Raw genomic sequence first — 12,312 nt, 5'->3', positions numbered from 1 at the left:
TATACAAAGACAAGCTGTTTCTAAAATGTATACAGAACAGCAAAGGTACTGTCATGGATTGAATTATGTCCCCCCAAATATACGTGTATCAATTTGGTTAGGACATGATTCCCAGTATTGTGTGGCTGTCCTCCATTTTGTGGTTGTAATTTTATGTTAAAAGGATTAGGGTGGGATTGTTACCACCACCCTCACTCAGGTTACCTCCCTGATGCAATGTAAAGGGAGTTTCCCTGGCGTGTTGCCTGCACCACCTTTTATCTCTTTAGAGATAAAAGGAAGGAGAAGCAAGCAGAGAGTTGGGGACCTCATACCACCAAGAAAGCAGAGCACATCCTTCGGACCTGGGGTTCCTATGCAGAAAAGCTCCTAGTCTGGGGGAAGATTGAAAAGGCCGACAGAGAGAGAGAAAGCCTTCCCCTGGAGCTGAAACCCTGAATTTGGACTTTTAGTCTATTTTACTGTGAAGAAATAAATTTCTCTTTGTTAAAGCCATCCACTTGTGGTATTTGTTATAGCAGCACTAGATAACTAAGACAGTACGGGAATAGCTATAATAATTTGAAAAATAAGAATCACACTACCCAATTTTAAGACTTACTACAGTAAAACCTGTGAGAGCCAGAACTCAATAGGACTGCCTTGTTTTCCAGATCTCTCAACTTTTCCACCTTTGACAGGGTGCAGTCTTACCACTTTTCTACTGCTCTCTGTTAGTGGAAAATATTTTAGTTTTCATTTTCTGACAGGTTTATACCTTACACAGGTTCTGGCATTTGAAAGTTTTACTGTATAAAAGATACAGTAATCAATACAGTGTGGTAATGGCAGTGTGGCAAAGAAACAGATACACAAATTTAATGTGTGTGTGTGTGTGTGTGTATACAGTGAGAGACAAAGAGAGAACAATATATAATGGGTATGGAGTGATATCTCATTTTGGCTTTAATTTGCATTTCCCTAATAATTAATGATACCGAACATCTTTTCATGTGCTTATTTGCCATCTGGATATCTTCTTTGGTGAAGTATCTGTTTCAATATTTTGCCCATACTTTAACTGGATCATCTTCTTATTACTGAGTTATAAGAGTTCTTTATAATCTGGATGTAAGTCTTTCATCATGTATATATTTTCCAAATACTTTCTTCTGCGCAGTGGCTTGCCTTTAATTTTTCTAAGAGACTTCTGAAAAACGAAAGTTTTGAATTTTGATGAAGTCCAAATTATGGCTTTGTTTTCTTTTATATAAAGTTGATACTTCTTGTGTCCTATTTAAAAACTCTTTGCCAAACTCAAAGTCAGTTAAGATTTTCTCCTATGCTTTCTTCTAGAAGTTTCAGAGGCTCAGGTTTTATATTTAGGTCTGTGATACATTTTAATTTTTATACATGCTACAAGGAATGAATCAAAGTTTATTTGTACATATACATACCCAATTGTTCCAGTACCATTTGCTGAAAAGACTATTCTTTCTCTCATAGAACTGCCTTGGCACCTTTTTCACAAATTAATTAACTGCATATTTGTGGGTCTATTTCTAGTGTGTCTATTTTTTCCATTGCTCTATATGTCTAACTTTACACCAACATCACAGTATCTTGGTTTACTGTAATTTTATTAAGTTTTGAAATCAGGTAGTCTGAGTTCTCTGATTTTGTTCTTTTTTAAGATTATTTTGGCTCTTCTAGGTCCTCTGCGTTTTCATGTAAATTATAGAATCCGATTGTCAATTTCTTTTTAAAAAAGTCTACTCCCATTTTTATTGGAATTGCACTGAACCCATACACCAACTTGAGAAAAACTGGCCTCCATACCACATTGAGTCTACATGCATGGTGTTATCACTCCTGGACTAGAACCTCCAGTGCAATGTTGAATAGAAGAAGCGAGAAGAGACATCCTTGCCTTGTTAATTCTTGATCCCTCTTGATTCACAGATAAGAAAGAGCTATTTGGTTTACCCTGAAAGCAGAAACATTTACCTAAGGCTCACTGAACATCTTCCACATATGCATGAATTGCTCCCCAATAAATGTAGGACAAAATCATCTTCAGTATCAGCCTTTTCTTTAATAAAACGAAGCCAACACCATGATACCGAGAATATTTATGAAACCAGTTGGTAGAAAGTACACAACACACCAATAATTAAAAGAGATAGAAGTAAATCAATGGCTTATGATAAAATGTAACAGAAACCCCAATTTTCTACTAGATACATACCACTGCTTTTTATCCAGAGTAATATGTTGGAAATTAGTTATTTTTTAATATGTTGGGGAGAACCACTATAAAAGCATCACCTTACAAATGGAAATATGTGTATAAATGATTGATCTACTTAAATAAAAAAGTAACATACCCACAATAGAAGGCAGCCATAAGCATACAGGTCTGAACTTGGAGAAGCAGGTTTTCCCATTTTTAGCTCAGGTGATACCAAACTCAAATCACCAACCATCATGTTCACTGAGACACGCTGACTCTACAAAAACAATGTTAAATATTTCAGAGACAACACAGTTGAGCTGGCTTTTTGTCATGTACTCTGCATTCAATTCACACACAAGAAAGACCAATTTCTTTGAAATAATCTTGTATGAATAAAATTAATTTTATTTTACATATATATTTTACATGAATATATTTAATGAAAAATATTTCATTCTCTCTTGCTTTAAATATTTTTAGCTAGATTTCTGCTATTGTAAGTTACTCTTAAATATCAGTCCCATAAAATTAATACTGAAGTTTGTTACATTTACAGTGTAGACTCAGGGAGAATCAAAACAACCACTATTTGATTAAATATTTGGACTCTAAAGGGCAAGTGGCAATGCTATTCTCTAATTCTGAATAATAAAATTTCAGAACTCTGAATTAAAAAATAAAACTGAAATTACACAAAATATTTTCCTCTTCCTTAACTGACCCTTTCCTAAATACACCATTTCAGATATGTCACAGGATGATCAGTGAACCCTGGATTCAGACGGACATTGGCTGCAACCCCCACTCTCCCATTTACTTGTTGTGTGACCTTGGGTTTTAAACTTCTTTGAACCCAAATTAATTCTTTAAATGAAAACAGTATCTACCTTATAAAGAGTTATTGAAATATAAAGGTAATTAGCACAATGCCTAGCACATGGCAGATAACTGTTAATTATCTTTATTCTACCTACGATATTGACTCTTGCTTCACAATGTGGTCTAAAGATCAGCAGCATTGGTATCACCTTGGAGCTTGTTGGAAAGGCAGAATCTCCATCCCCGAAATACTGAACAAAAATCTGTATTTTAACCAGATCCCCAGGTGATTCATATGCCCTTTAAAGTTTAAAAAGCAAAGCAGTGATGCTCTGATCACAAACTACTTTTCAAATTTCTCTTATTAACAATACTTCGATCTGAAAGTGGAGTGAAAAATGGAACAAAAGGTAAATATTTCAAAATAGATAATTTTAATGTTCTGGGGATAATAACAGCTAACAAATTAGTGTAAAAGAGGAAGAGTAATTCTTGGAGTAATGCGTCTATAGTCATGTAAATGATATACTCAAAATGTAAATTAACCAGGCCCTCCCTAAAAGCTGAGGATCTTTTGAAATTCGTAATTTAGTTACTTTTCTTGGGATGTTTTCTTAATTTTCAAAGAAATTCACGTGATAAAATATTACAGCAAATTTATTTTGTATAAATCCTGCATGATCCAGTATTTGATTAGTTTTATATTTTCACTTTCTCATCTTTTGAAGTACAATATGAAAACTACTGAGATTACATGTACACAGGTGGTATTACCCTATGACTTGTAGATGACCGAAATATAAAGCATGTCAAAAAGGAATTCCTTGGACAATAACAAGGGTCGACAAGGATGTGGAAAAACTGGAACTCTCAAACATGGCTGGTGGGAATGTAAAAATGGTACAGAAACGAAAATACATGCCCACACAAAAACTTGTACGTGAAAGCTGATAGCTGTATTATTCATAATAACCAAAAAGTGGAAACCACCAAAATGTCCACCAACTGATAAACTGATAAACAGATAAAATGTGGTTTAACAATACAAAGATATATTATTTAATCAGAAAAGGAATAAAGTTCTGATATATTCTACAACATGTGTGAACACTGAAAATATTGTGCTAAGCGCAAGAAGGCTACCACAAAAGGCCACAGATTGTATGATTCCATTTATAGGAAATGTCCAGAATAGGCAGCAAATCCATAAAGAATGAAAGTAGACTAGTGGTCTAGGGAATGAAGAGAAAGGAAAACGAGGAATGATTGCTAGTAGGTATAGGGTTTGTTTGTTTAGGGGGTGATAAAAATATTCTGTAATTAGACACTGGCGATCAATGTACAACTTTGTGAATATACTAAAAACCACTGAATTGTAAACTTTAAAAGTGAACTTTATGGTATGTCAATTTTATCTCAATAAAGACACTCTTTTTAAAAAAGGAATTGCTCCCTCATATATTTTGTGACTATACATTCTACCAAGAAAAAAAAAATTACAACATGCTCATTAATTGTCTGATCTTTGCTATCTCTACAAACTGCCTGTTCTGAGTTAACATGGCACCAATTTAACAGCCACTGTGGCTGAACCAAACTTAAATGGCAAGTCCAAGGTTCCTAGGTAACGCTATTAAGAATACCCATTATTAATCAAAAGAGAGCTAAGCACGTATTTTTAAATCTAATCTGGGGTGAGAGGGAACACACACAGTAGAGGAGGGTTGGAAAATTGCAACCTAGTTTTCTTTGCATATTTCCTAGTGATTTCTTGATGATGATAAAATAATTAATGTTGTCAATGTCACTGATTTTTAACAACAGGTTGCTCCTAAGACTTATGGTTAAAAAAAATTCAGTGCTGATACCAGATAACTGCTTATACCACATGACACACCTCAACTAAGAAAAAGACCCTATGACAGACTGTCATATGTGTAAGTGCTGAACTACTGCCCAGTAATACTAAATAGAACCTATTTCTAAGTGCTATTTTACCACAGATTTGGTGAAGTCAAAGTCGCCAACAATTCCTTGTTCACGGTTTAAAGCAAATACATTGTTCTGATGAAGTGATCCATGAATTATGTCAGCCTTGTGCAATGTATGCAGGCCCTGGGCAACACCTTTCATGACCTTTAAAGTCTCCTATAGATACGTACAGACAAAAGAAGTCAGAAATTAAGAAAATCATTTTAATACCTGAACCAACTCTCTAATTAAAAGATTGTTCCAAAAGTGAGTAAAAGAACTCCACAATGAACCTTTAATAAGAATACAGCTAGAAGAAGAATTAAAGGTTGGATGAAGTCCTGATTATATAACCAGTGATACCACATATATTAGTCTACTGTCTCTAAAAAGACTTAAATTGGAAAATAATGACCATGTAAAGTATCCGCAAAAGAAAAAAAGTGAAATAGTGTTACCAGGTAAGAGTCAGAGCCTCTTTTATTACCAATTCTAAATTTGTTGTCATTGTTGTTAGTTGCCATCGAGTCAATCCCAACTCATAGCAGCCCCATGCATGTCATGTCCTCTGCAGGGTTTTCAATGGCTGATTTTTTGAAAGGAGATCACCAGGCCTTTCTTCCAAGGCACCTCTCAGTGGATTCTAACCCCCAGCCTTTGGGTCAGCAGCTAAGCACATTAACGGTTTACACCACCCAGGGACTCTAATGGAGCCACTTAAGCACTTATAATACCAAGTACTATACCAGGCAATTTACATGCAGCACAACTCAATTGTTACAAGCATGGGCTTTGGAACCAGATGGGCTTTGAAACCAGAGAAACCTAAGTTCAAGTCTTAATTCTGCCTCTGGCTGAAGGACCCTATGCAAGTCACTTAATCCCTCTGAGCTTAATTTTTCTTATCTGTAAAATGGGTTAGTTCACATCACAGGGTTGATATGACAATGAAACAGGATAATATAAACCAAAAATTTTGCACAGTATATATCATGCGGAATATAGTATGCCCACAATAAATATTAGGTACCCAATGTCACAAAACATGTTAATTGTTAAATTAGAAACTAATTTGCTCTGTAAACCTTCATCTAAAGCACACACACAAAAAATATTAGGTGTTATTTGCACATTTAATATATCCATGGAAATAGAGTTTTTCACTTACTTCTGAAGTTAAAGGCATACTGGCTTGAATAGCACTCAGGTTTTTCCTGGGATAGTACGGCACCATTAGATAAGCCATAGGGTCAGACTAATAAAGAAAAACAGATCAATATAGAATGTGACTCAAAGTAAAATATTCTTCATCATATTGTTAGTATACACCGATTTCTACAAGATACTTTTAGTTTTGTGTTAAAAGAAATGAGTTACTGCTCTAAAACTTGAAGCTAATTGATTAATGTTGTCAATGTCACTGACTGCAACATCAGGTTGCTCCTAAGACTTATGGTTAAAAAAAATAAAATGTTGATACCAGATAACTGCTTACACCACATGACACACCTCAGCTAAGAAAAAGACCCCATGACAGACTTATTTTAATGTGTTCTGTAAGAGGTTGACTTAAGAACTTTACCTTACACAGAAACAGGAATATCAATGGTAATAACCCAGACTTTTCTTTAGCTTCTCTCCAAGCTCTGTGATAAGCTGCTGCTCTCTGAATCACCTTGGCTTCTGTGTCAATATCCACAGAATAGCCCTTGTACCAAAAGAAACAGCACTGGTAACTCCAAGATTAAAAACCCACACTAATTATGCATCATTCCAACTTAAACATAATAAATGATTTTTATATAGAACAAGTAATTATTTCTATCTGCTCTGAATACTGTAATACAGAAAAGAATGAACAATTCTACCTATAGCTTTGCCACTAAAGCCAAATTAATTCTCAGTTCAGTGAAGAAAAGAAATGAAGAAGTATAAACACTGCGTTGGCAAAGGAGCTGAGATTTCAAAGAGAAAAGCAAGAACTTTAAAAAACTCTTCGATAGAATGTACTAAGTTTACCCTAAAAAAGAAAGCAAATATATCCTATTAAACACATACATTATTTAGGGAGGAAAGTTAAAACTCAAAATTAGTCCTGGCAACCAAATTGGGTCCATAATCATCATGCCAGTCAACTCATACACTTTTAAAAAACAAAAAGTGGGTTTTTACTTTCCTAAAAAGTAACACAACAACTCCCCTTTACACTTCTGAATCTCCCACAAGTCAGAAGAACTTAAACTTACCTTTAAAAGAATCATCTGCCCATTAACCTCAGAACATACCAGAGGACGCTTGCTACTAAGTTCCTTCATGGGCTCAGCATCAAGAAGATCTCGTTCCAAGCTCATGGTTAGAAGACCACCAGATTTCTAGGTGCAAGTTTTTGTTACAGTTGAATCCAAACAATCCCAGTACTTTCAAATCGTCAACATAATTAGTTAAAAAAAATAAACTCACTGGTGTCTCACAACCCTACAGGACAGAGTAGAACTGCCTCCATAGGGTTTCCAAGGAGCCAACCTTCTGGTTAGCAGCCAAACTCTTAACCACTACACCACCAGGGCTCCATGGTTAGTTACATACTATTAGACAGATTAGACACTATCAACGCTAGTAGTGAAACCAATAAAATAAAAACATTTGAAGTTTTGTATTTTTCCCAGTTCCTGGCTCTTGAACTGCTCCCATCCAAAGTGTAATCACCATACATTTACTTGCTGCTACATGTCTAGAACAGATTCTGGAGATGGCTGGGACTAACCAGATATGCTTCTGAGAAACCTTGAAGTTTACTTGAAAAACTCATGTGTTTTCTAAAATATAAAAATGATGACAAAAAAAGGTGGTTCTAGAACAGGAATGAGAAATATTTAAAAATTATGACTACTACCACCTCTGCCACTGCTTTAAGTGGGTTCCTCAAAAGTGGAAATGGCTTTCATATATTTTAATTCTACTACATATTCCTGCTGCTTGTTAAAAGGAATAATTTTTTGCACTACACTCATGCTCAACATTTTATATCAAGCTAAGTTTTATTGTAGAGTAGCTTTAGCAGGAAGGGTTGTGGGAATACGTTCAGGGTTTTATTGAAGTGTTGTCTGTATACTTACTTAATCCACAATATTATATAATCAGTGACTATAAAGAGTGATTCCTAAGCATAAATTTACTGTTAAACATCTTAACGTCATTAAAGGCTTTCATAAGCCATGATTCAAACCTTTTTGTAACATTCTGCAATAAAGCAGAATGGCATATTTTTAAAAAGCCATTAATTTTCAAGTCCTATATAGTGAATACATATAACTTTTAAATTATATGTAAGTCCACATAGTTTCAAGACAATATATATTCACTTACCCATACAGCATGAGATAGTCATTAAAGCCTGAATGAAATAATTCCCAAGGGAAAAGTGTGATCGCTTTAAAGTCTTAGTACTGAAGGACTTTACAGTAATTGCTTAACAATTTAAGAGACTTTAATCTCACATACTTGTGATGCTAAAATCACAAGTCTGTGTCAACATCCCTTTCTGTACTACACCTATCACTGTGACTTAATGACAGTTGTCCAGAATAAATGTCTCATTTAGTTCCTTGTCCTTAGCAGGCAATATAAAACACAGATCTAACTGATTTGGCACTGAGCGTGAGAGTTCACCAACCCTGCTCCATACTACTTTCCTGTCTAATACACTGATCTCCCAGCCTTCAAGTGCCGCCTACATAGCAACCCATACCCACATCAGTATCTCTACCTTAACCAACTTCTCTAAAACCTTCTCCCAGCCTGCTTAAACTTACAAGATACATTCTGTTTAAATTCCTCAATGGCTAGCACTATTCTGCTTTTATTCCAACTCTTCATACAGGAGTTAGAAATTATCTACTTACCGCTTCAAAACTAAACAGCTACAAATCAAATAAATGTCATGCAATGTATTGAGTGGGCATAAGGAATAGGAAAAACTTGCAAATCAACATAAAAATAAATGTAAAAATATGCACTAAATATTGAGCAAAAGTTCTATAATACTCAGGAACTATTCATAAGGAACGTTTTTACAGTAAGGGTTCTGTAAATGTAACACTGACACACAGTTTTAACACTGTCACTTTTCAACACTCTCTGGAAAGTGGTAATTCTCAGTGAAAACAGAGTTTACCATGTATTTGTGCAATCCTATTTCAGGATGAAGCAGAGGCAGCTCAGGGAACCATTTCTGTACCAAGCTATTCAGCTTTGCCTAAAGTTAAAAAAAAAAAAATTATTTTTATTGTAAATCAATATATATTCAATTGGGAAAAAATAACAACAGCATCTGCCTTACTACATTATCTAACAAGATGCATAATCACTGACTTCGCCTTATATTTCAGGAAATAACAAATGAAAACTAACAGTCACTAGACATCTAAATGACCATCTTACTAATGGAAGAAAAACTTAGTTTCCAATTTTAAGCTTTATATACACATATAAACAAAAGCTCTCGCCTAAGGTCAAGGTCCACAGCTCACTTCCACAGGTACTGTACTGAAAAAGTGTGATAACCAATTTGAATCTTAAAACTCATTATTTATTAAAATATTAAGAAATATTAAGAACACAGTGACATTTAAAAATAATGGTTGTTTCATTTAGGAGAAAAAAAATCTTGGAAGAAAAATAAATACGTAATTCTACAAAAGTCTCTTGGAAGCAGGGGGCGGAGCCAAGATGGCGGACTAGGCAGACGCTACCTCGGATCCCTCTTACAACAAAGACACGGAAAAACAAGTAAATCGATCACATACATAACAATCTACGAACCCTGAACAACAAACACAGATTTAGAGACGGAGAACGAACTAATACGGGGAAGCGGCGATTGTTTCCAGAGCCTGGAGCCAGCGTACCAGTCAGCGGATTTTCTGGAAAAACTAGTTTCCCAGTGATGGCTCGGAGACAACAATCCATATCAAACCACTTAAAGAAGCAGACCATGACAGCTTCTCCAACCCCCCAAACAAAAGAATCAAAATCTTTCCCAAATGAAGATACAATCTTGGAATTATCAGATACAGAATATAAAAAACTAATTTATAGAATGCTTAATGATATCACAAATGAAATTAAGATAACTGCAGAAAAAGCCAAGGAACACACTGATAAAACTGTTGAAGAACTCAAAAAGATTATTCAAGAACATACTGGAAAAATTAATAAGTTGCAAGAATCCATAGAGAGACAACATGTAGAAATCCAAAAGATTAACAATAAAATAACAGAATTAGACAACGCACTAGGAAGTCAGAGGAGCAGACTCGAGCAATTAGAATGCAGACTGGGACATCTGGAGGACCAGGGAATCAACACCAACATAGCTGAAAAAAAATCAGATAAAAGAATTTAAAAAAATGAAGAAACCCTAAGAATTATGTGGGACTCTATCAAGAAGGATAACCTGCGGGTGATTGGAGTTCCAGAACAGGGAGCGGGGACAGAAAACACAGAGAAAATAGTTGAAGAACTCCTGACAGAAAACTTCCCTGACATCATGAAAGACGAAAGGATATCTATCCAAGATGCTCATCGAACCCCATTTAAGATTGATACAAAAAGAAAAACACCAAGACATATTATCATCAAACTCACCAAAACCAAAGATAAACAGAAAATTTTAAAAGCAGCCAGGGAGAAAAGAAAGGTTTCCTTCAAGGGAGAATCAATAAGAATATGTTCTGACTACTCAGCAGAAACCATGCAGGCAAGAAGGGAATGGGACGACATATACAGAACACTGAAGGAGAAAAACTGCCAGCCAAGGATCATATATCCAGCAAAACTCTCTGAAATATGAAGGCGAAATTAAGATATTTACAGACAAACACAAGTTTAGAGAATTTGCAAAAACCAAACCAAAGCTACAAGAAATACTAAAGGATATTGTTTGGTCAGAGAACCAATAATATCAGATATCAGCACAACACAAGGTCATAAAACGGAGCGTCCTGATATCAACTCAAATAGGGAAATCACAAAAACAAACAAATTAAGATTAATTAAAACAAAAAAAATACACATAACAGGGAATCATGGAAGTCAATAGGTAAAAGATCACAATAATCAAAAAGAGGGACTAAATACAGGAGGCATTGAACTGCCATATGGAGAGTGATACAAGGCGATATAGAACAATACAAGTTAGGTTTTTACTTAGAAAAATAGGGGTAAATAATAAGGTAACCACAAAAAGGTACAACAACTCTATAACTCAAGATAAAAACCAAGAAAAACGTAACGACTCAACTAACATAAAGTCAAGCACTATGAAAATGAGGATCTCACAATTTACTAAGAAAAACGCCTCAGCACAAAAAAGTATGTGGAAAAATGAAATTGTCAACAACACACATAAAAAGGCATCAAAATGACAGCACTAAAAACTTATTTATCTATAATTACCCTGAATGTAAATGGACTAAATGCACCAATAAAGAGACAGAGAGTCACAGACTGGATAAAGAAACACGATCCATCTATATGCTGCCTACAAGAGACACACCTTAGACTTAGAGACACAAACAAACTAAAACTCAAAGGATGGAAAAAAGTATATCAAGCAAACGATAAGCAAAAAAGAAGAGGAGTAGCAATATTAATTTCTGACAAAATAGACTTTAGACTTAAATCCACCACAAAGGATAAAGAAGGACACTATATAATGATAAAAGGGACAATTGACCAGGAAGACATAACCATATTAAATATTTATGCACCCAATGACAGGGCTGCAAGATACATAAATCAAATTTTAACAGAATTGAAAAGCGAGATAGATACCTCCACAATTATAGTAGGAGACTTCAACACACCACTTTCGGAGAAGGACAGGACATCCAGTAAGAAGCTCAACAGAGACACGGAAGATCTAATTACAACAATCAACCAACTTGACCTCATTGACTTATACAGAACTCTCCACCCAACTGCTGCAAAATATACTTTTTTTTCTAGCGCACATGGAACATTCTCTAGAATAGACCACATATTAGGTCATAAAACAAACCTTTGCAGAGTCCAAAACATCGAAATATTACAAAGCATCTTCTCAGACCACAAGGCAATAAAACTAGAGATCAATAACAGAAAAACTAGGGAAAAGAAATCAAATACTTGGAAAATGAACAATACCCTCCTGAAAAAAGACTGGGTTATAGAAGACATCAAGGAGGGAATAAGGAAATTGATAGAAAGCAATGAGAATGAAAACACTTCCTATCAAAACCTCTGGGACACAGCAAAAGCAGTGCTCA

At 35.0% G+C, this 12,312-nt stretch overlaps 1 protein-coding gene across 1 annotated transcript in view; it reads right to left on the bottom strand.

Annotated features, from left to right (window-relative positions):
* Nucleotides 1-12,312, bottom strand: part of STK31 (serine/threonine kinase 31) — an 87,036-nt gene that overhangs the window by 15,218 nt on the left and 59,506 nt on the right. The window contains exons 17-22 of the mRNA XM_064290410.1: nucleotides 9,180-9,260; nucleotides 7,252-7,377; nucleotides 6,588-6,713; nucleotides 6,174-6,260; nucleotides 5,033-5,182; nucleotides 2,367-2,489 (exon numbers count right to left, since the gene is read on the bottom strand). Coding sequence (XP_064146480.1) covers nucleotides 2,367-2,489; nucleotides 5,033-5,182; nucleotides 6,174-6,260; nucleotides 6,588-6,713; nucleotides 7,252-7,377; nucleotides 9,180-9,260 — 693 coding nt within the window. The remainder of the gene's footprint in view (nucleotides 1-2,366; nucleotides 2,490-5,032; nucleotides 5,183-6,173; nucleotides 6,261-6,587; nucleotides 6,714-7,251; nucleotides 7,378-9,179; nucleotides 9,261-12,312) is intronic.

This window comes from Loxodonta africana, chromosome 8 (assembly GCF_030014295.1).
Source record: "Loxodonta africana isolate mLoxAfr1 chromosome 8, mLoxAfr1.hap2, whole genome shotgun sequence".
In the NCBI taxonomy this organism is placed as follows: Eukaryota; Metazoa; Chordata; class Mammalia; order Proboscidea; family Elephantidae; genus Loxodonta; species Loxodonta africana.
The sequence above is the reverse complement of the archived record's forward strand: the minus strand, read 5'-3'. Positions and strand labels throughout refer to the sequence as shown.